Here is a 23900-nt window from a genome sequence, read left to right on the forward strand (position 1 = left end):
TGGTTTCATGCTCTGGAGGCATTGTTGGGTGGCTGATGCTTCAGTGTGAGTCAGTACTGGTGGAGTCACAGTAGAAGAAACTGGTTAAAATTTAAAATGCTGAACCCCAAAAGTGGAAAATGAATTTATCGTATCACAATAAGTAGCTCACTGTTTGTTTGTTGTTTGTTTGTTTGTTTGTTTGTTTTAAACAGAAGACTAAGCTTACACCACAGAAGTGGGGGTTCTCTCCACCATGATTTGGCAGAGTTGTTAATTACTTCCGTAATCGGTATTACCAAAGCAACAAGAAGCCCTAGTCATGGACAAAGCCCCTTTTGCACCAGGTGCTGTACAAGAATAGAGCAGAACGATGGTCCCTGCTCTGAGGCAGTTAGTGTCAAAGTATGACAAGAGACAGTAGATGGATACAGGTGCTCTAAAGGGGGTGGGCAAGGAAACAAGGAGACAGTACAGGTTAGTGTGATAGGTGGTGGGCTGCTGGTGTCATGAGAGAGCTATTGTCACCATGAATACAAAAACTTGCTGGAAGAGATTTCTGAGGAGAGATCTGAAGGTAGATAACGAGATCACTTTGTAGGATGGCTAGAGGCACCTTCCAAGTGTGGGGGTCAGCAAGGCAGAAAACATAAAGGTGTTGGTTTGAAAATGTAACAAGCGTGCAGGTGAAAGATGACAGGTAGAGTAGGGATGGTCTCTGAAGGGTCTTGAAAGTGAAGCTAAGCACAGGGCATCCAGTGGAGGGATGCAAAGAGAAGGATGACATGGTTAGTAGAATGATCTCTGTAGCAGAATTCTGAATGGATTGGTGTGGGACATGAATGTGTTGGTCCAGGCAAGAGAGGACGCGGCAATCATTGAAAGGATGAAAGCCTGGATGCGAGTTTTAGCCATCGGGATGAGTATAAAAAGCTTTGTTTTATGTATGTTAGGCAGAAAGAATCTGAAATTTAACTTCCCTCCTCTGTGTCCCCATTCTTATATTGAGAATTATACTTCTGTAGCAGAAGGGGGTGTTGAAGATGAATTTGCATTGGGAGGTGATGCAGGGTGCACAGAGGGGAGCAGCGACAGGAGTGCCAAGTGCGGTATCATTTTACAATCCGATCTTTGTGATACGGATCATCTTTAGGTATTAGATGCCTGCTGACAGCTTGGAAAGATTTTTGTACTGGGGCTCAAAGATGGCAAAGTTCTTCAGAAGTGAAGATTTGGCATCTTTTGACCAGTCTTGTAGACACTTTTGGAGATGAAGTCTCAAATTCTTTGTTGTTGAAATGCCACTAAGATGAGGCACTAGACAGTAGATGATACATTGCAAGCACAGTAGTATATTTAGTATGGACAAAGGGAAGAAATTTGCTTCTCTGGTTGGATAATATGTTGTCTTCTCTTGACCTTTTCAGTATTCTTACCTCAAAATCATTTTTCTTTATTTTAAGCAAGCAAGCAAGTTTTCTTTTTCCTCTGAACTGTGGTGATCCCAGATAGCGTGCAGCGCAGACATACTATTTCATGTACCTGGCTCATACATTTGTCTCTTTAGAGCTTGTACTTTAGGCAAACTGGGTACTGACTATCTTATTGTGGGCAAGGTTCATGTCACCAGAAGCAAGCAGATCATGTTGGAGTTGGAGTAAGGCTTTGGGATTTGAACCTCCTGAGTTTTTGTCCCAGCTCACTCTCACTAAGACCCTTAGCAAATTACTTTTCTGAGCCTCATCTTACCTCTCAGTAAAAGGGAGCTAAGAGCACATACCTCCTGTGGATTTTGTAACTCTGAACTGATATGAATAAAGCAGAGTGGGATCAAATGATTGTCTCCTGTTAATTAATCAGTTTAATATAATGCATTCAGTGCTTTAAATACAGAGTTTCCAATGTCCTTGGTGTTAGGAGTGCTCATCCCCTCTGTCCCCCTTATTGGAATTCTGCAGTGAACATTCATAGTTAATGAATGTGGCTCATTCAGTTCAAGATCTTGCTGCCTGTATATAAAGCCTTTAATTGTGTAGTCTGGACATATGTACAATAGTGAGTGGAAACCACAGAAGAGGCAGGGTGCTAGATATGCAGAATATAAGCACCCAGATTGAAATCTTGTCAGGGCAGAAGGGTTGGAGAAACAGCCATGAAATTTCTAATGACTGTAAGTAGTCATAACCTCTGTTCCTACATGTCCTTTGACAGATGTCCCACAATAGCACTACCAGACATGTTTATATGAAATGAATACCAGTTTACTTGCTGCATGTACCAGCCTGTTTTTAAAAAGTGTCCAAAATGTTCAGGTTGCCAGACTGATAACACCACCTTTTCCTCAGTGAAATGTTCCAGGCTTCATTTATAAGGTTCTACAAAGTGGATCAGGGATCCTTTTTTGACAAGAGAGTCAAGAGTTGTACAAGTAATTGATAACCAGCTAGCACAAGCTCTTCATCCTGGAGTTTTAACATTTAAGCCAAAAAGTATTTAAAAAAAACAAAACAAAACAAAACTTTCACCTAGAGTTAATGCTAAAATGTCAAAGCTGACAAACTTGTCCGCTGGAAAATTTGGTAGAGTACAAAAACGTGAAAAGTTCATATTGTTTCAAATGGTATATCTACAATGGTACTCTTCGCGTTCATGTAATTACCTTTTGTACACCTAGATACTGTTGCTACTGGTTTATACGTGAGTAGTTAGAATGGCATTGTTTTAAAGTCTAATATTATGGGGCTCTCTCAGGCTATAACCATTACTTTGTACTGTTGTAAAATATTAATGCTAGCTGCATTGGTTCAAACTTAGAATTGTTAAGGTGTCATTCTTTGGTTGCAGTTGATGAGGCTTTTTCCCCATTGGTCCCAAGTTTAAATTAGTCCAGTTCTGGAAGTTGGTCCGTATAATATTCATTCTCTGTGTGTATCGGTGATGTCATGCTTTCTGTCACATTTTGAAACCTGTGTTCCTCTGAAACAACTCACAAGACCAAGGCATAAAATCTATTAAAAAACCATATCAAAGAGGCATTTGCTTTGGTTTTCAAACAGTCAGTCAAATATATGTAAGAAGAACAATCCATCACAGGGGACAGGCCTAAACAGCCACTGGAGATCTCCACACAAATTATAGTACCTGCACATAAAGACAAGGTAAATAAACTACCTTAAAACATCCCGCTTGGCTTGTTTGTCAAAGTAGCTGTCATCCTGTGCATGTACATAACCCAAGGTATCCCAAAGTGATTGTCTCCTTTGTAGAAGATCACTTTCCTTGTATCTGCTTTGGTGTGAGATAAATCAGGATAGTTTTGGTAACCTTGACTTCTACTTCACAACATTTTGGCAAGTTTCTGTTACTGGTAATTCCAGTTCAAATCCTGCGAGCCAAGAGGCAGGGGAACCCAGGGAAGAAGCATCTCTGCATGTTAGGCATTTTTTAAACTTCCTTCACAGAGGTAGCATATTGGTAAATGCAAATACACTGCTTTGGAAAATCTCATTAAGTAACTGGGCTTGATGGGAATAGTGGGTTGTTAGGACTAGATAAAAAATGAAATAATGAATGTGGAAGATGAGTGAGGTTTCTCTGAGTACTAGTCACCTCTGTTAGTGAAGAGGTGTTGGGTTTGACGGGGAGGCAGGGAGAGCCAGTGTCTGCAAAATGTGATTACAAACATCTCATTGGACAGCAGTGAATTTTGGTAGTAAGCAGAACAAAGGTTGGTTGCGATTTGTTAATGGACACAGCTCTACCACTGGTCATTTGAGAATCCCAACCCCAATCTCCTGAGAGAGGGAATTGCTGGGTTCATTCGATGGAAAAAGGCAGAGGGAGGTCAGGGAACTAAGTGATGATTTGAATCAATGGCAGTGTTGGAAATGCCTAAACTCCTATTCTCCTGCGCTAAAAGCAGTCGATGTCTATATGTGGTGACAACTGCCTAAGTAGTGTAACAGAATATCTCCTTCTGAACAATGTCAAGATCTTGTTTGTCTTCAGCCAAGAAAATGAACCCTTTTCTCCTCACCAACTTTTCCCTCCTACTCCTACTTGGCAGGCAATTTTCATGCAGCATCTTTCTTCCCTTGGAAGTTTTTCCTTCTCATATTGGGTTTAATTGTTGCTTTGATCTATGTTGTATGTGCAGGAAGAAAGTAAGTAGGAGCAGATATGCATAGAAAATGGAAGGTCTCATTTATACAGTCGGCATGAACTCCTGCCTCTGTTGAAGCTAATGGAAAACCTTTGTTGATTTCAGGATATGTCTACACTAGCCCAGAAGAGTGATCCACCCAGGGTCAATCTTCTGGGGTTTGATTTTGGGCATATGGTAGGGACACATGAAATCAACCTCTCAGGGGTTGCAGTCAATCCCTGTACTCCTTGTGCAATGTGAGGAGTAAGTGAGGTCGAAGGGAGAAACTCTCTCATTGTCCTTCGGTAAGGATGGCCATGTAAGCCGAGTGCAGCTCCATCAATTCTAGCTATGCAATTCCCTTAGCTAGAATTGCATATCTTCAGTCAACGTACTTTGCCTAGCACAGACATATCCTGTGTAGGGCTAGGATTGTATCCTCATTGTGTGAGGCTGTAGCATGCTGGCTAAACTTTGTCACTTTCCTCTTCCCACAGGGTCATGTCGGTTTCACTGTTTGCTCTGGGCAAAGCCAAATTGTGCAGCTCTGTGTTTGTGCTGTGTCGTTCAGGATGCACAACAGTGTGCAGTTGTAACCCACACACTTTCTGGGTGTGTTGTACGGTCCCCAGGTAGTGCCACTGAGACCATTTACAGAGGGAATGATGTGTTAGTTCTACGACCACAGTGAGCAGCTTTTAGCTCATGAAGTAGAAGCTCCTGTACTTTGCTCCTGAGGAGGTCCTCAGTTTGATTCCACCTACAGATGACTTGGATCTGTTGCTTTACAGAGTACACCCATAGCAAGGCTGGGTGCAGGAGTGGGTGGTGAGCAGCTGATGGTGTGTGAGAGCTGAGCTCAGCACAGCAATTTAGCCATATGACCAATTACAATTAATGTTTGCAGAAACTGATCTGAGAAGCCCTGAACATCACTCTCTCTTTACCCTCATACTAATCATTTATACACAGCAAATATTGGGCTGGGGTGTTGCATGAAGTCTACAGGAATTAAGCACCTAAACGCCAGTGATGTGGATTTAGCTCCTTAATCTTTCTTGAGAATGCAAGCCTTGACGTTGTGTCAAGAGCCAGGAATATCTGGTGGAAACCACTGCTGCAAGCACAGAGCGTTACTAAATTATTCCAGCCCTTGTACTTTCTGCACTCATTTTGTGCTGTGAAGCATAAATCAAAAAGGCATATCACCAAATTAAAATCCAGGCGTGTGCATGATGAGTTATAATTCAAATACTGTTACATAAGTGACTCTAGCTTCTAAGATAAAAAGAAGAAAGAGAGAGCAGGAAGGTGGTGGAATCTTAAGTGATACCAAAACACATACTCAGGTAACAGAGAGATAGCTGTGTTAGTCTATATACTATCAAATCAAAAAAGCAGTCCAGTAGCACTTTAAAGACTAACAAAATAATTTATTAGGTGCTGAGCTTCCATGGGACAGACCCATTTGCAGTGGTTACATTGTTTGCTGTCATTGACAAGTAAAGTCACAGTTCACAGGTGAAAAGAGCATTTTGAAAGTCAGTTAGTGTGTTCAGTATAGAAAGAAAACTATAGTATTTGAGTCCTCTCATACATTTTTGTATCCTACCTTCTTAATTCTCGAGAGAGAGGACTAATTGGAAAGTTCTCCTTCATTAATTTACATCAGTTTTTGGTCCAAGTAAACAGAAAGGCATTTGAAGCAGAAGCATCTGTGCCTGCAGAAGTGTTAATGCTGCACAATATAACCAGGGAGGAACACAGAGAAATGGTCTTAGGGACAGAACAGCTTTCTCAAAATGCTGCTTCCTCAGTGAATGTCATTGGGATGTTCCAGTCTATGGGAATGGAACACTAAGTAGCTGTTTGGTTTTAACAGATAATGAGCAAAACTGAATGTTAATACAAAACTTGATTGTCTAAGTCCAGTGTTGCCTGTTTCTCTCCACAAAATCATTTGTGAAATACTCTGTATAAAGGCAGAAAATGAAGTCATATGGGTGGGAGCTGTGGATTTACACGCACACATGTAAATAAGTGCTTTGGACATGGTAGGAGTAGTAGGGGTAGTAAACAGGTGAATTGGGAGCCAAATCCAGATGTAGTTGAACAGATTACAAAATCTTTTTATTTACTGATCATAATTTTTGTTTTTGTATTTTATCTCGACTCTGGACCTTGCCTATACCTTGACCATGAAATTTGGACCTTAATAAAAAATACACCAAAAGATAACACCTGGCCAACTGACATAGGTGTAGCATTGAGGTAGAGCTCTTCTTTGAACATCTAGGATGTAGTCCAGAGCATCACATAGAATGGGTAACTATGTACACTGAACGAATGGGAGTTGAATTCACAACTTACTTACTAAGTAAGACTTACTAAGATAGGTATTGAACCTCTCTACCCCAGAATTCTCTCTTCTGGTAATATCCATAATCCAGCATGATTTTAGTTAGCTGGATGACCATTTATCATAGGTCTGACTAAGTTTTCCAACAATCCCATAAAGTTTGTTAAAGCCACCAGTCCTGGCTCTCAGTGTTCTGTGCTGCTATTTAGCTGTAATTTACCCCTAAATGTCTTCTAGGAGCAAAGTGAGAAGTGGAAGTGCTGGTAATGATCCTAGATCATATTGTCCTCCTGTAGTCCAGTAAATTCTTTTGTCTGGCACTGGTCAGGTTCTGAGGGTGCTGGATTAGAGAAGTTCAACCTGTACTTTGAGATTATATGGTATTTCTGAGGGAAGGACCACAAAACACATGACACACTTAATAAGGACTCGCAAGAACCCCTGGGAGAGGGGTATTATCCTCATTTTACACATGGGGAAATTATGTCCCAGAATAATAGTTTTACCCACACAGTAAACCTGTGACAAATCAAGAAGTGGAACCCAGGTTCCTGAATCCCTGAACCCAGGTTCTGTGCTTTAGCGAAAAAGCTATTCCTCATTTTTGGAGCCATCGAATGAGCATGCGTGAAGTGTTTCTGACAGCAGAAGTTAGCTTTTCACACATATGTAAGAGAGCCAATTACAGATTAGTGTTCCTTGCAGACACTTCTTTTGAATTGAGTTGATTCATTTTCTCCACATCCGAAAAAATCCTCAACCTAGACCATGTCTACACAGAGATCTTGCACTGGTTTAACTAAATCAGTAGAAGAGCTAATTTACTTAAATTGTTTCAACCATCAAGCATGGAAGTAATTATGCCAAGCTAAAGATGTTTATACTGATATAGACTTTGTATTCACCAAGATTAGCTATGCCAGAATGAAGGTGGCTACACCAGTACAGCTGCATTGACAGTAGAAAACTAAATCTGCTTTTCTACCAATTTAATTAAATCGGTACATAAACTGTGGGCATGTCTATACTTACATGCAGAGGTGGAAAAGTACCCAAACAGTTACTTGAGTAAAAGGGCGTCTGCTTTCATTTCTGGAGACTTGAGTACAATAAAGATGTGATGTGTAAAAACATCAAGAAGTCCTCTGGCATTTGATAGATTAACAGATTTTTAGAGCATAAACTCTCATGCGCAAAGACCCATTTAATCAGATGCATATATCACAAAAGCTTATGCTCCTAAATATCTGTTAATCTCTAAGGTGCCACAGGGCTTCTCGTCGTTTTTGCAGGTACTAACTAAGATGGCTACCCCTCTGATGTGATGTGTGTGCACTTTTACTTAAGTATATTTCCAGAGATGGTGACTTGTACTTAAGTACATCACCTCAAAGCAGGCACACTTTTACTCAAGTAACTTTTTGGGTACCTTTTCCACCTCTGTTTAAGGGAGGAGGTCCATCTTCTAGGGTTCAATTTAGCGTGTCAAGTAAGGATGCACTAAATCAAATGTTGAGGGCAGTCCTGTTGACTTGGTACTCTTCACACTCACAGAATAATGGAAGTTGATGCGAGAATTTTTCCCATCAACTTCCCACAGAGTTGACATATTTTAAGTTGAATTTCTTTTGTAGTGCAAACCTGACCTCAGTTGACAAAACATGAGAGACTTTAATCAATTCTGTTTCAGCACTGGAATCCTTGCAGCATAGGTCACTGCTAATGTTAATTTCCTTTGCCTCCACAGTGGGAGCGCCTCTGGTTCTTAATCCTTACCTTCACTTTCTTCCTGACCCTGGTCTGGTTTTATTTCTGGTGGGAAGTTCACAATGACTACAATGAAATCAACTGGTGAGTAGAGAGTTTCTGGTGGGGGAAGGCATGCTGATATTTATAAGTTCTTGAGGTATATTTTGTGGATGAGTGTGAGGTTTTGCTTTTTATTATTTAAAGGACTTCTTAACACATTTATGTTTTGGGTTCATGTAGTGGAATTGGTAGGCTTAATAAATAGGTGGTGGGGTCTGCATAAACTGAGATCATCTGTTTGTCTGCATCACAATTCTCAAATGTATGTGGTCTTGCTCCCACCAGCCAAAAAGTACAGGTATCATTTTTTTTAAATTAACATATGACTCTTACTAAATATTAAAAATAGTAAGGGATTCATTCAAACTGTGCCAAAAATCAATCAATAAGACCAAAACAATGAATAATAACAGCAAAAGCAAAACCGGGATTTTGGTTATTGCTTACAATTAAATGTGCGCACTGCAGTGTAGCAAATGAATTAACATACTGATGGCAACGATTTTGCCTAATGCTCTGCAAACTTAACAGAAATCAATGAAAATGTGTAGCACCCTCGAGAGTCAAATGGACAGCACCATCTAACTACCTGATATGTCTGGAGGAATCAGTTTTGCTACTTACTCATTGCTGTGGGTAAAATGTGCATGGTATTTTTTTTCTAAAGCTGCTCACACCCCTCTCAGAATACATTCTCTACCCACCCCTTTTTGAGAAATCCGGGTCGATGTTGCTAGATGTATAGAAACATACTTTTATTTTTATTTAGCCACTAGACATATTCTGGGCAGAGTTTCAGATGAGGGTGCTCAATAGTAAACATGAAAAACAAAGCTGAAATTCAAGTTGTTGAAATCAGTTTGTGTCTCTAGCTGGTAATTTTGTTTGACAAATTCCTGTTGTGTGGAGAAGGTATTATAATGTCATATCCCAAGAAAGACCTTTTCAACCGCTTGTTTCATAAGACTGTCAGACCCTAGGGGGAATCCACATTGTCTGTCCTAGTTGTAGTTATGCCTTTTTTTTTGTTCTAGTTCTGGCTTTTGCTTTTTACATTGATCCTCAAATGTGAAAAAATGAAAACTGAACAAAAAAAAGTAGTGGCACTTTTTTTTGTCTATGTTCAAACTCTTCTGCCCAGTGTAAAGGGTAAAGGAGATGACCAAACAGAAGTACTCATTTATAAACAACCCATGTAGACACAAAACCAGCTTACTCTCACCCATTTCCAGTTTTTTACCCATGATCTAACACTTTCCCCAAGGCCCTGCACCTGTCTCTTCCCCCACGATGCCCCTGGCTCACACCCATTTCTCTACACCTGTGATTTGCTGCTCCTCCCCTCTCTCCCTCCCACACATCAGGAGCTGCAGCTGGAGTCCGTAGAATGGGACTGCCCCAGTTCTGGGCCCCCCGCAAAGCCAGGATGGCCTGGGGGGATTACTGGGGAGGGCTGGCACCAGCAGCTATAGCTGGGGCCACTCTCGTGCTCACCAGTAGCAACAGGAGCTGTGATAAGCAAGGGAACTCGGCAGCCTGGTCTGCTCTGCCCCACCCTGCTCCACCGTACTCCAGCCAGGTCGGTCCACTTCACTGCAGCAGAGGGAAGTCAAGTGCCAGGTCCCAGCCACTTTGCTCCCCTGGGAGCCAGGCTTGGCTGAGCAAAGTGGGCTGGGGCCAGTTTGTTCCATTTCCTGCCTGCATGGCAAGTGTGTTTGTGTGTGGGCAGAGGAGAGTTGATCCCTGCTGCCAACACCAGGCCTCCTGGTAATCCCCTGTGTGATGTCACTCAGGGGAGGGGCTTTGGAGGAATGAGTGCAATGTGGATGGGAGGGTATAGAGCAGAGGTGGAAAGTGGTAGGGTGGTTCCTGGGATGGGGTCGGATATCCTGGGCCCTGCATCAGCTTCGAACAGTGCTGGATGCAGCTGCTCCATGCAGCAAGGAGGTGGTCTTGGCTGAGTGTTAAAAGAATGAAATCAAATCATGCCTCACAATCCCTGAGCGTATGTATTACTAGCAAATTTACCCAGCGCTGCTCGGGTATTTAAGCCAAATAGGGTTTTGGTTTTTTTCTCTTTGGCAAATGAAAGGAAAATGTCCATGGTTTATACAAATGATTGCATTTTGGAAAATAAAGGAAAAAAAGTGACAGAGAGGTTGCTGTGCTAGTCTGTATTCTATCAAAACAAAACAGCAGTCATGTAGCGCTCTAAAGACTAACAATATAATTTATTAGGTGATGAGCTTTCATGGGACGGACCCACTTCTTCAGCTCGTAGCCTTACCAGAACAGTCTCAATTTGTAAAGCACGGAGGTCCAAAAATTGCTATCAAGGTTGGCAAATCAGAAGGGCAGAGGGACAGCGGCGGGGGTGTGTGGTGTGTGTGTGTGGGGGGGGGGAGTTAAGAGTTAGCTAAAACATCAACGTATGTAAGAGTCCTTATAATGGGTCAGGTAATTGCTGTCCCTGTTCAAACCATGTGTTCATGTGTCAAATGTGAATATGAATGTTAGTTCTGAGCATTCCCTCTGTAGATGGTTGTTAAAGTTCCTTTTCAGTAGAACACAAATATGCAGGTCTTTAACAGAAAGGCCCACTCCATTAAAGTGCTGGCTGACAAGTTTGTGTATTTGGAGATTTTTGATGTCTTTTGATTTTTGATTCTTTGTCGAAGAGTGTTTGCAGTCTGTCCTATATACATGTGCACACACCATGGTTTGTCCTGGGGGGTCAGGGCAGGGAATGGAGGGTCTCAGAGCAGGTAGCTTGGGGCAGGGGGCTGGAAGGTCTCAGGGGACTTACCAGGGGATGGACAAAGCAGTGAAAGTGGAGCTGGTCTGGGGGGAGGGGACAGGGCTGTGCTGCCCAGCCCTGTCATCTCACCAGGATCCAGGTCATGGTTCCTGGCTCCAGCATCTCTGTGTGTGTGGTGGGGGGAGGGCTCAGCTGAATCAGCTTCTGAAGCCCCAACCTTAGTTCCTGCGGGGGGCAGGTGCATTCCACACTCTGGAAGAGGCTGGGGCTGAGCTCCTTACTTTGGGGAGTGGCTTTCCCCAGTGCAGCCTGAATGTGGGGGAGAGGGGTTGGGTTGGAGCCTCAAGGCTTTTCCTGGCCCTAGCGAGAGCAGTGGGGAGGGACCAGGTGGGGGTTGCGTCCGTTTGCCCCAGCAGCAGGGGTGGGGTTAGGGCCAGGCTGCTTTTCCCAGCCCCAGCCTGAGCCTGCAGCAGTACAGGGACAGGGTTCCTGTCCCTAGCATCTCCTGTGTGGGGGCTAGTTGCACGGGGGTCATTGCAGGGGTGCAACAGGGCTTCCCTTGAGCCACACTGTGGCCAAGAGAAAGGGAGCGGTTATTGGACAGGGGAGCAGTTCACCCAGCCGGCCTCTGGGTAGGTGAGAGTCCTGTCTCCATGTGGCTGTTATTTTCCTACTGCAGCTGCCCCGCCGTGGTCACTCTGTGGCATCACTTTGCCTGCGTGCTGCCTTCAGTTGAGAGTCTGAAGCAGGTTGTCTCTTCTCCTGGTGCCCCTCCCTTTCCATGTTCTGGGAGGCTGTGGGATTTTGGTCACTTCCCACTTTCCAGGCACAGCCAAACCCTGACTTTGGTGTGAGTTAGGGAGAGTGGAATCTGTGCACCAGGTGTTATGGCTGTAGCTCTTACAGTTTCAGAGGAGATCTTGAACAAACAGTGCACGAACAGACAGACACCCGTCTGATATATGTAGATGGACAGTGGGGGGTGGGCTTGGGGGGCAGAATTACCTGACCCCTGGGCAAGGAGGGAGAGCTCCACGGTCTAGAAAGGGGTGGGGCTTCTGGCAAAAGGGGCAAGGCGAGGGCAGCCAGCCCTCAGCACCTCCTGGACCACACAGCCACTCTCATCACCCGACCGTAAAGCTGCCCCGAGCCCGCTGCCCACGGCCCCACCAGCAATTTAAAGGGTCTGGGGCTCCGGCCACTGCCATTGCTGCAATAGTGGCAGGAGCAGCTGGCAGTTCTGGGCCTTCTGAACGACAAGGCCTGGGGAAACTGCCCTTTTTGCCCCCTCACGTTGGTAGGCCCCATTGTGGTAGTCTTCCATGGTATGATCACACCTATTTTTTCCTCAGCACCCCGGCTTCATTCGTTGTGCAGGATGCATGGCGCTCAATTAATGAGCAGCGCTGCCCTTTTGTTTTATCATCACTGTTAAATGCGTGGCCTTTGGTCTTGATTACTGCACATTATTCAACCCCGGGTCTGGAGACAGAATTAGAAAAGCCCAGGAGGAAATTACTGTGATGCTCATCATGTGTAGTATCCAGATCCTTCGCAGACATCTCTGGATTTATCTTCACAGCCACCCCATTGAGTGGAGGAGTGGGAGCCTCCTTTACAGATGGGGAGCTGGAGCTAAGATTAAAAGTGTCTATTAATTTTGGGTGCTCATTCGGAGATACCCAGGGCAGGGGTCTCAGACTCCCAGCCTGTTAGCCAGCCTCAGCCAGAGCAGTTGTGCAGTCCAGTCCAGGAGTCCTGGCAGGTCAGGAGGGGCCTGTCCATTCCTGTCCCCCAAGTCCCACCCTCTCCCTGCCCCATGGCATCCCATAAAGTCATAGAACACTAGAACTGGAAGGGGCCTTGAGAGGTCATCAAGTCCAGTTGCCTGCACTCTCGGCAGGACCAAGCACCATCTAGACCATCCCTGATAGGTGTCCATCTAACCTGCTCTTAAATATCTCCAGCAATGGAGATTCCACAACCTCCTTAGGTAACTTATTCCAGGGTTTAAGCACCCTGACAGTTAGGAAAGCTTCCTAATGTCCAACCTAAACCTTCCTTGCTGCAGTTTAAGCACATTGCTCCTTGTCCTATCCTCAGAGGCCAAGGAGAAAATTTTTCTCCCTCCTCCTTTTACCCTCTTTGAGGTGCTTGAAAACTGCTGTCACATCTCCTCTCAGTCTCCTCTTTTCTAAACTAAACAAGCCCGTGGGTCAGGAGTTGGAGATCCCTGACCTAGAACCTGATTCTTCAGGCTACTCAGAATTATGCTGAACTGAATATGGGCCAGGGACTTCAGTGGCAGCTCAGAGTGCTCAGCGCTAGTGCACATTACACCCCAGGGTCTCAAGTCAGGCATGCAGAAAACGAAGCGCTCCCAATTAGTGACCACTGGGGAAAGCTAGTTTGAAGTGACTTACCCAGTGTCACATGGGAAGGCTAGGGAAGAGGCCGGGTTAGAATCCAGTTCTCTAGGAATGCATTCATCTGTCTTAAGAGAAAGGACACGTTCGTGACAGTCACACATTTCATGCTCGACAACAGCTTGGGCAGGGTTTTACAGATGAGAGCCTCCTTGATTACATGTCCTCCAAGCAAGTCCGTCTGGGTCCTGTAAGCAGTAGTAGTCTTGTAGAGAAGTCATATGGGGTCATATAACAGATTCCAACATGTGGCATCCTGCGGACACCCACATGGTTCACCGGCCAGGCCAGAACCTTTACACCCTCCGCACGGACCTCTGCCGCTTGAGTTAGTGGAGTAAGAGATGTGTGTGGTAGATTGTCGTCCTCTGTGTGGCCCATGCCAAGCAGAGAACAAGGTATATTTGACAGGTGGGTTTCACAGATATTGGCTGCTAGCAGAGGAAAGCCAAGACTCAGGATATTAGGTTGACTACAGACTCTTTTGCCTGTGTTCCTCAAGCTGGACTCTTTTTGCCATGTCCCATCCAGACTGTCTGTCACCCAGTCTTGTCTCTTCTCCACCTTAGGTCTTCATCATAGTCTTCCCAGTTATGGCTCACTACTTCAGCCCCAGTCCCAATTTAGACTTCCCAGGCTCTTGTCTAATCTGTCTCTTCTTTCCCCTGTCCCCCACTGATTCTCATCCTGTCTCCATCACTTCCTCCCTCTCCCAGCTCCTTTTCTCACTCTCTTTGCCCCATCAGTCCCACTGCCTTGTCAAGTCTTCCATGCAAACAGGTTCGTAGTCCCAGTTTCCTAGTCCAGGCGGTCTAAGGCGTGGTCTGGGCTAGGTGGGTAGGTTGAATGCAGATACGCAATTCTAACTATGTCAATTACATAGATAAAATTGATTTATCTGCAATCAATTTACTTGGTCGCCTTCACAGAGCGAGGTCGATGGGAGAAGCTTTCCCGTTGGCCTCCCTTACTCCTCGCGATATCAAGGAGTACAGAGGTCGACTGCTGACTCCACAGAGCTCAGCTTTGCGTGTCTCTGCCAGGTGTGCAAAATCGATTCTCCTCATTGTGTAGACGTACCTTCACTTTCCCTCAAGCTTTCCATCAGATTTCAGCTGTTCCTTCCCAGGAGACTCTCTCCCGTTCACCTCCCCAGTTCCAGTCTCCCCCACCCCTCCGTGGCTCCTATTCCCATCTCTGCCCTTTGCTATTTCTTTCCCCTTTCCAGTCCTTAGCTTTGGTAGGTTCCTTGTTTCAGTCCAGTCCTTTCCCTCCTTCCTAGTCCCACTGTTATCCTCTCTGCAGTTGGATCTGTGCTGCAACCAGGACAATGAGAGTGCAGGAGAGAGGCACCCTCTATTTTTAGCTCTGGTGCCTGGTCTGGGCAGCTGTGACAGTGAATGCTCTTTGGAGCCCCCGTAGCCTGTTTGCTGTGTTGCTCTGTGGGGATGATGTATACAACCAAGTTCTGTGTGGGAACGAGGCTGGACTCCTCAGAGATTTTTACCCACTAAAATCCAGATGTCTCAATGGAGCATCCCCTCTTTCACACCCCGCCCCAGAGTCCTTATACCTCTGTCAAAAGGCACGTCCCTGACACACAGGCCAGCCTCCTTCATCTCCCCGCACTGAAATTCAAATCCCTGCTCCTCAGCATGGGGGCACTGCAACGTTTGAAGTAACATCCCTTCTTTCAAAATAACCATCCTAGTGTCTACACAGTGCAACCGCTAGGTCGCAACAATTTTGAAATAGCGGATGGCTTCTTTTGAAATTGGTAAACTTCCTTTCAAAAGGAATAGTGCCTGTTTTGAAGCAGCTGTTTAAAAATAGGGGCTGTTTAGACAGGGAGTAGAGCCTGTTTCAAAATAAGCCGTAGAACACTCAGGCTACGTCTACACTAGCACACTACGTCAAAGTAGCCTATTTCGACATCAGAACATCGAAATAGGCTACTTCGATGCGTATCATCTACATGTCCTCCAGGGCTGGTGCCATCAACGTTCAACGTCGAAGTAGCAATGGAGAATGTCGAAAGGAGCCGCCCCAGAAGGAAATGCGGAGTGTCCATACACACAAGCACTCCCTGTCGAAATAAGAGGCCAGCAAAGCCCCAAGCCGCTCTCTTAAAGGGCCCTTCCCAGACACACTCAGCCTGCACAGCATGAGATCCACAGAGCTGACACCCATTTGCTGACCCTGTGCATGCAGCATGGACCCCCAGCTGCAGCAGCAGCAGCAGCCAGAAGCCCTGAGTTAAGGGCTGCTGCACGCGGTGATCATAGAGCCCCGCAGGGGCTGGACAGAACGTCTCTCAACCCCTCAGCTGATGGCCGCCATGGAGGACCTCACTATTTCGACGTAGCACGACGCGGATCATCTACACACACCCTACTTCGATGCTGAACGTCGAAGTAGGGAGCTATTTCCATCTTCGGATAGGAATAGCAATTTTGATGTCTCGCCGCCTAATGTCGATTTCAACATCGAAATAGCTCATGACACGTGTAGATGCGATGTGTACTATTTTGACATTGTGCCAGCTACTTTGAAGTAGCTGGTTAGTGTAGACGCACACCCAATGGCTTTGTTTCAAAATAGGCTCAATGTGTGACTGTAGATGCTGTATTTCAAAATAGCTTAGTTCTATTTTGAAATGCATTTTGGGTACAGCAGCATTATTGTAAAATAAAGTATTCCAGAAAATCTCTTCCCTCAAGCTGTGTCTACACGTGAGCGCCCTTTTGAAAGGGCGAAAATCGAAGTTCAGCTTTCGAAAAAATGGCCATTGAAAGAGAGCACCCACCGCCATTTTTCAGATCGGCGCTCCGATCTGCTCTTTCGAAGTGCCGCTAAAGGTCTTTTGAAAGAGAGCGTCCACACGGCTCCAAGCCCTCTTTCGAAAGAAGGGAGGCAGGAAAAGCTGCCGACGGGGCTGCAGCCAGCCGCCTCCTTTAAAGGGCCCATCTCTCCGCCCTCCCCTCCGCATGAGCCGAGTGCTGCCCAGCCTGTACCAGCCCAGCAGAGCCCACTCGTGCCCACCATGGAGGCCCAGCAACAGCTCCTGCAGGAGGACGCCCTCATCATGGACGCCCTGTTGGCAGTGCTGTGTACCCTCGTCTCAGCTGCACCCGAGCTCATCGGGTGGCTGCAAGGTCCCCCCGGGGCCATGGAGCTCCCCCAACTGGGGCACTGCTGGGCACCCCCCTGGGTGCCCCGACACCTCTGGACCCACCCCAGCAGCACCGACTGGTGGGAGCATGTGGTGCTACGGGAATGGGGTGAGGAATGGTGGCTGCAGAACTTCCGCATGTCGAGGCAGACATTCGAGGAGATCTGCCACTGGCTCGCCCCTGCACTCCAGCACCAGGACACCTGCATGCGGCCAGCCCTCACCCTGCAGAAATGGGTTGCGATTGCCATTTGGAAGCTGGCCACCCTGGACTCCTATCGCTCTGTGGGACAGCAATTTGGGGTGGGCAAGGCCACCGTCGGGGCTGTCCTTATGGAGGTAAGATGGAGTCAGGTGGGTGAGGGGGCTGGGGCAAGGCGAACCCTCTGCTGCAAGGGGTTGGAGAGGGCAGGGGCTGGACAGGAGAGGGCAGGGGCTGCACGGGCCAACGGCCAGATGGGAGGGGGGCAGAATTGGCCCAGGGCAGGGGGCAACGGCCGCCACACCCGCACTAGAGCACGTGTCCCCCTTCCCCCTCTGCAGGTCATCAGGGCCATCAACATGATGCTGCTCCATAGGCTCGTCCGCCTGGGGGATTTGGACAACACGGTTGCCAGCTTCCTGGAAACTGGGCTTCCCGAACTGCATCGGCACTTTGGATGGCACACACATCCCCATCCGTGCCCCACCACACAGCGCCGGCCAGTACATAAATAGGAAGGGCTACCATTCGGTGGTGCTGCAGGCCCTGGTGGATGCGAGGGGACGGTTCACCAACCTCTCCATGGGCTGGACCGGCCACACCCATGATGCCTGGGTCTTCCGGAACTCTGGCCTCTGCCTCTGCATGGCGGCCGGCACCTTCGTCCCCCCGAGGGAGATTCCCATGGCGGAGGATGTCACCATGCTGCTCTGCATGGTGGCAGATGCGGCATACCCCCTGCAGCCGTGGCTTATGAGGCCCAACACAGGACATCTCGATCCCACGTGGGAGGTGTTCAGTGAGCACCTCAAGCATGCCCACAACGTGGTGGAGCAGGCCTTTGGGCATCTAAAGGGGCGGTGGAGGTGTCTTCTCACATGGCTGGAGGTCAGGGTCCCCAAAGTGCCCCAGGTGGTGGGTGCCTCCCGGGGGGGACCCTCTGGCAGGCACCTTCCATGAGCAGCCAGGTGCCGCCCCCATCTGCCAGGCCCACCGGGACAGCCACTGCATTCGGGAGGCCCTCAGGCAGGCCTTTGCCGATGGCCACCTCTGACCCGCATGCACGCCCACATCCCACGTGCATCCGTCACCCACCATCCCTCCCACCCCCACCCCCACCAGCACTGCACCCACACATCTACCACCCACCAGCCACTGAGGAGCACAGCACGGAGTGGTGAATAATAAAGAAACATTTATATAACTTGGGTGTTTGTAATTATATGTACAGGGGGAAACCTAACTTAGAGGGGGAAACCTAACTTGGAGTGGGGCGAGGGGAACCTAACTCAGAGAGGGGTGAGGGGAACCTCACTTGGAGGGGGGTGGGAGGAACCTAACTCAGAGTGGGGCGAGGTGCTCATTCCGGGGCAAGGGTGGTGGGCCGCGAACCCCATTGGCCCCTGGAGCCCCTGCCCCCCCCCGGGTGCGGGGTACCCAGCGGCGGGGGGAGGGTGCCGGTCCCACCGGCAAATATTGCTGGCAGGTGGGCCTGGTGGGGGCAGAGGGGGCAGGCTCAGTGGGGACGGAGGGGGCAGGCCCAGCAGGGGGAGACACCAGGGGGGCCAGGAGGCGGGCCACAGTGGTCATGTGCTTCTACACAGCATGGCCACTGCCCTCAAGGGTGTCCAGCAGCCTATCCCAGGCTGCCCTCCGCCACTCCATGTCGGCCTGGGCGAGGTGGAGGTGCTCCTCAGCCACCTCGGCCTGGCGCTGGGTGGCTGGGTCTTGCTCGGCCCTCCGGGGGGGCTGCCTGGGGTGGAGTCCAGACACCTCCGACAGCTGCGGGCGGGCTCGCCGCAATGAGGGATGGTGCGGCTGTGTGGAGAGGAGGAGAGCGTGTCAGTAGTGTGCCCCAAATGGAGGGGACCCGGCTGTGGCCCACCCACCTGAGTCCACCCCATGGGGCCCCTGCCCGCACCCCTGCAAGGGACACTGACCCCTCAAGGGAGCACCGACCCCGCCACCCCCAGGACAGGGCCTCCCAGCCTGGGTGTGATACCAGGGGTCTCTCCTGCAGGTGGCCCTTCCCAGCCTGCGGTGCGCGGGCCCTGGGCGCCATCTGGCACCGACCAGCCGCCACCCCTGTGCAGCTTACGGGTGCTGGGCCTCGCTGGTGTGGCACCGCGGGGTGCTGCATCCCATGTGGGGGGCTGGCCTGTGTGCGGTCTGGGACCATTGGTTCCGTGTGCGGGCACCTAGCCATTGCATCGCCCCCACCCTGTGGAGTAGGTGTGCGCCCCTCCCTGGACGTACCTGAGGGTCCCCCGGCGACGTCCGGAGATGTCCAGCCCTCGGTTGCCTGTCTGGAGGAGCGGGAGGGGATGAGGATGGTCAGCTCCCACTCCTCGCTCAACCAGTCCGTGGTCCCCTCGCCCTCCTGGGTCCCTGATCCAGGCTGCTCCTCCTCCTCCTCTGGCTGCAGCTGCTCCCCGGAGGTGTCCAGGAAAGCCAGGGGGGTGAACTCTCTTGGGGCCCCAGGATGCTCCGTAGTTCCTGGTAGAAGGGGCTCGTGGTTGGTCCTGCCCTGGAGCATCCGGCCTGGTCCCTGGCCCGGGCACATCCTTGGTGCAGCTCTTTCACTTTGGAGTGTACCTGCTCCTCAGTATGCTCCGGGTGGCCCCTGGTGTGGAGGCCCATTGCCAGGCGGCCGAAGGCTGAGGCATTGCGCCACTTTATGCCCATGTGGCGCAGGACGTCTTCGTCCTGCCAAAGGCCAAGGAGGTCCCACAGCTGCCGCTCCATCCAGGAAGGAGCCCTTTTTCTTTTCCGCCCCTGGGAGCCTTGCGGAGGCTCGGAGGGGGGGCCATGGGGCTTCCAGGGGCACTGGCTGCTGGCCATGAGGGTGCTGGAGCGTGCAGCTGGAGCTTGTGCGCACGCTGCTCCTAGCATGCTCTCAGCTTCCTGCCACGGGTTTCCTGTGTGCGTGCGGCTTTAACGCAGCCGAACGCAGGGACCATAGAGTCCCGCTGCTGCCGGCTGGAGCGGCCCTACGCTCCAGCTGATCTGCGCCATGGCAGACCTGTATTTAGAAAGAGTGGACTGTGGAGCATCTACGCGTGTACCCCTTTGATTTGTTATTTCGAAAGGGAGCGATCTTCCTGGTACGGGATCAGGGTTTGTATTTCGAAGTGTGCGCCCCGTTCTTTCAATTTTCTTTCGAAAGACAGGTTTAAACATGTGGACGCTCCTCCTGCTCTTTCAAAAAAGGGCCATTTATTTTGAAGTTTTTTGCATGTGTAGACACAGCTTCAGAGAAAAAAGTCATCAGAATTTTTTGTCTGTTTTTAGAACATATTTTTCTTCTCTGAGAAACAGCAAAACAATTTTTCTCTTTCTCTGTCTCTCAAAATCAGTCTGAGTTGGACAGATGGCATGCAGAACAAACCAGCAGTCATTTAGCACTTTAAAGACTAACAAAACAATTAATTAGGTGATGAGCTTTTGTGGGACAGACCCACTTCTTCAGGTCAGGTCTGTCCCATGAAAGATCATTACCTAATAAATTATTTTGTTAATCTCTAAAGTGCTATACGACTGCTGGTTTGCTTTGTTAGAATACAGATTAACACAGCTACCTCTATGTTACTATTCAGCAAGCTGATATGCAAACAGTTAAAATTTTGCAAAGTTCTAAGCAACTAAAAGAAGGCCTTTTTCATGGAAAGTTCAGGCAACCTTGCTGGGTTCACCTAGGATACAAATGAATTTCTTGCAAAATGTTTTAGCATTTTTTCTAAAATGCTTTAGAGTAAAGCCCAAGCTATTGTCAGCTAAATCACTTCAGCAGTCATCTTCCCGTCAAAAACAATGTACAAATTCTATTTAAAATGCAACTGTAGTTGATCCCATAAATAAATTGCCTGTTAGGTGCCAAAGTTATGTGAACGAGTGGTCAAGAAACATAATAACACGAGCAATTTTCTGCCAGGAATGACTAATGGGAGATAGGGCTGTCTCTAAACAAATTCATGTTTTCAGCCGTGAGATTAATATAGTGCACCTGAGGATGTGCTTGGGAGTAACTTGTATCCTGTCAGCTCATTTGACCGTTGTGTTGGGCATGGCCTGCCCATTCTCGTTGATGGCGTGCATCCTCTTTATTTGGGATGCTTTCTATCCTGAAACAACGTTATGTTGGGGATGGGGGTGAAAGGGCGGGAAATTATTTAAAGTGCTGAGGAAAAACTCAGTCTAAGATTGAGGTCCCAAGATGAGGCGTCTTTTAGGCACATATATCACGAGGCCTGTTAACACGGTGGGAGGCAAAGTGGACTGTTGCCCAAGGGCTCGGTGGTGCAAAAAGATGAGGGAACACCCAGATCCTTAAATTGCCACTGGAGCTTTGAGCTTGCTCTGTGCAGCTCTGAGGGTTGCAGGACAGCATCTGCAGCCTGGGTGGTTAAGAGGGCTGGCTGGCCCAGCCCTGCCCCTCCCACCTGAGGCCCTGCCCATTCCATCTGAGGCTTCACCCCTTCCAGGAACATGGAGCCGGGTCCTCCCCTCTGACACACACCTTGTACAATGGCCAACAAAGGCTCTCTGCTCTCCTGCTTATCACCCCTCCATTCTGGAAGTTCTGTTGTGTCACTTGTGGCACTCGTCGTGTTTCTCCTCTCCATGATTTCCCATGGGGATTTGCTTACCATGTAGACGGGCGTTGCATCCTTGGGCTCCCCCATCTCTCTGTATGTGACTGTTTTCTTTTGCCTGAGTTTGGTGCAGGCACCGTCTTTTTGTTCTGCACTTCTCTGGTGCCTGGCACCATAGTGTCCTGGTTTGTGACTAAGGCTCCAATATGCAATCACAAGGTAACGAACAAACGTTACCCAGAATCCACATGTTCACCCAACATTCTATGTTTTCTTGAATTACTTTTGTTTTACCGGAGGGAAAAGGGGAAGTAGAAGTCAGAGCTTAAATTTTCCTCAAGACCCCAGTGTCTTTTCCTGTGTCATCTCATATCAAATGCCCATTTTTTTCTGTTACTTTCTTGAAAGCCCCTGTGCCCCAGCCCCAGTTCTCTGTGTAATTCTACACAGTGCAAACTCTTCTCCCACCCCCTCAGCCCCGCCCCCCACTATCATTTAGGAGCAGAATCTGGGTCAATGGACTCTGGCTCAAGGGGCTCGTGTTGTGGGACTAAAAATAGCAGTGTGGGCCCTTGAGCTAAGGCTGGAGCCCAGACGCTGAAACCTGGTGAGCCCAAATACTGGCCTGACCGAGGGGTGGAGGGTCAAGGGGGGCGACTCTCCCAGGGCCCAGTGATTGAAAGGGACCGGGACTCCTGGTCACCAGTACTGCAGCAGTAGTGGCAGCCAAAGTCCCGAGCCCTGTAAATTGCCATCAGAAACCCATACCGTGCACTCCAAGCAGCACCGAGCCCCTTCTAGTTGGGGCCCAGGTCCTTCTGCCTGAGGCCCTGCCTTGCCCAGGGTCCGGGGAGGCTATTGCCCACACATCTACACTGTTGTTTTTAGCTCTGTGGCACAAACTCATGGTGTTTTCTGTGTGGACACATTGAAGCAATGGCAAAGGCTTTTGCTTTTCATAGCAAAGGAATACAAAGAGAATATTTCAGACTTCTTTCCAAGCCACTCTGGCTGTTTCTATAGCTATTTAAACCTGAGGATCTGTGGACGACAATCACAACACATGAGAAAAGCCTGTGTAAAGCATTAGCCACAAAACCCAGACAGCACACGGGAGCTGTGCTGCATGGCAATTCGAAGGGGACCAGGGGCAGCTGCCTCCCTTCCTGGGCTGCTGGAGAGTTTTGCCAAATCTCAAGAAGAAACCAGGAAAAATCTGAACTGTTTAATTAAGATGCTCCCAGAGTTTAGAGCTGAAGGGGAACAGATCCAAACACAGACAAACAAACTTCAGCAAAGGGCAGTTGCTGAGTTTGCTTCCAGGTGCCCCAATGAGGAAGGCAGTAGTACACCTGTACAACAGCTGGATAAATTGAAGTTTAGAATTTAAGTGATTTGCCTAAGGCCACCTGTTCTCTCAGTGGCAGAATTGGGAATAGATTCCTCTAAGTCTCGGCTCAAATCACTAGACAGCACTGTTTGCATAGCACACCATTTTTCCTACTAGCATTAGTGTGCAGATCCCAATGAAGGATTGTGACCCTTCTGGATTCACACAGCTACTGCTGATTCCAACTTGCTATGGGCGAATGCATCCAGCTGCTTTGTGCTGCCTTCAGGCCTTCTGACAGCTGAAACATATTGGACACCAGCCAACAGGATATAAGTTAAGTTGTGCTCTAGTTTGCAATGGTGTCAGTTAGTGTCACATGTTGTTCATCCTCCTAGCTTTATTCCGTTATAAAATCCAGAAGGAGATTTATATATATTTATGAAGCAAAACTCTCGAGGAGGTGTGGGAGAGGAGGTCTCATTTGGGTCTGTATTGCAGATGGAGACGGCTCACGTTCAGCCTGCAAAGAGATAAATAAATGTCTTGCTTAGTCTGAAATTTTCCAGCCTAGCAGATGACTACAGATGCTTGGAGTTTTGGGTATCCCAAATGCTTGTGATGCTGGGTGCCCGCAGTTCTGTTGAGTTATAGTTATGGGTGTGCTGCTCATCTCACCAAAAACCGGAGCATGACAACTTCATGGACCATATGTGAAGCAGGTGGGCTTTGCATAGTCCAAGTCTGAATGGCTCTGGGCACCTGGAACTCCTGAGTCTTACACCCAGCACTGTTGTCAGGAGCAAGTTACTTTCAGTTTCTGTCTCTCTATTTCCATCAGTAAAACAGAGATAATATTTCAGAGGGGCAGACAAGAGATTTGTAGGAAGGGTGACTTTTTTAAACCTAACTGCAAAATGTGCAGTTGAGAAAACTCCCAGTTTATCCCATATATATGTGCTGAGAGGATTGCGATGGATTTGATCACACAGGTCCCCCCATGTGCTGATCATGCCATTGAGCCTATGTTATCTGCCCTCTCCTGTTTCACTAAGCCAGAATGTCTCATATAGAGCAAGCTCGTTATGTTCACTCACTTTATCAATGTGTAATGCCAACAGACCAGGAT

At 48.1% G+C, this 23900-nt stretch overlaps 1 protein-coding gene across 3 annotated transcripts in view; it reads left to right on the forward strand.

The window, feature by feature from the left end:
• Nucleotides 1-23900, forward strand: part of GDPD5 (glycerophosphodiester phosphodiesterase domain containing 5) — a 368574-nt gene that overhangs the window by 247508 nt on the left and 97166 nt on the right. For all 3 annotated transcript variants that reach the window (XM_074980897.1, XM_074981070.1, XM_074980992.1), the window contains exon 4: nt 8230-8333. In XM_074980897.1, coding sequence (XP_074836998.1) covers nt 8230-8333 — 104 coding nt within the window. The remainder of the gene's footprint in view (nt 1-8229; nt 8334-23900) is intronic.

Source organism: Carettochelys insculpta, chromosome 1 (assembly GCF_033958435.1).
Source record: "Carettochelys insculpta isolate YL-2023 chromosome 1, ASM3395843v1, whole genome shotgun sequence".
NCBI lineage: Eukaryota > Metazoa > Chordata > Testudines > Carettochelyidae > Carettochelys > Carettochelys insculpta.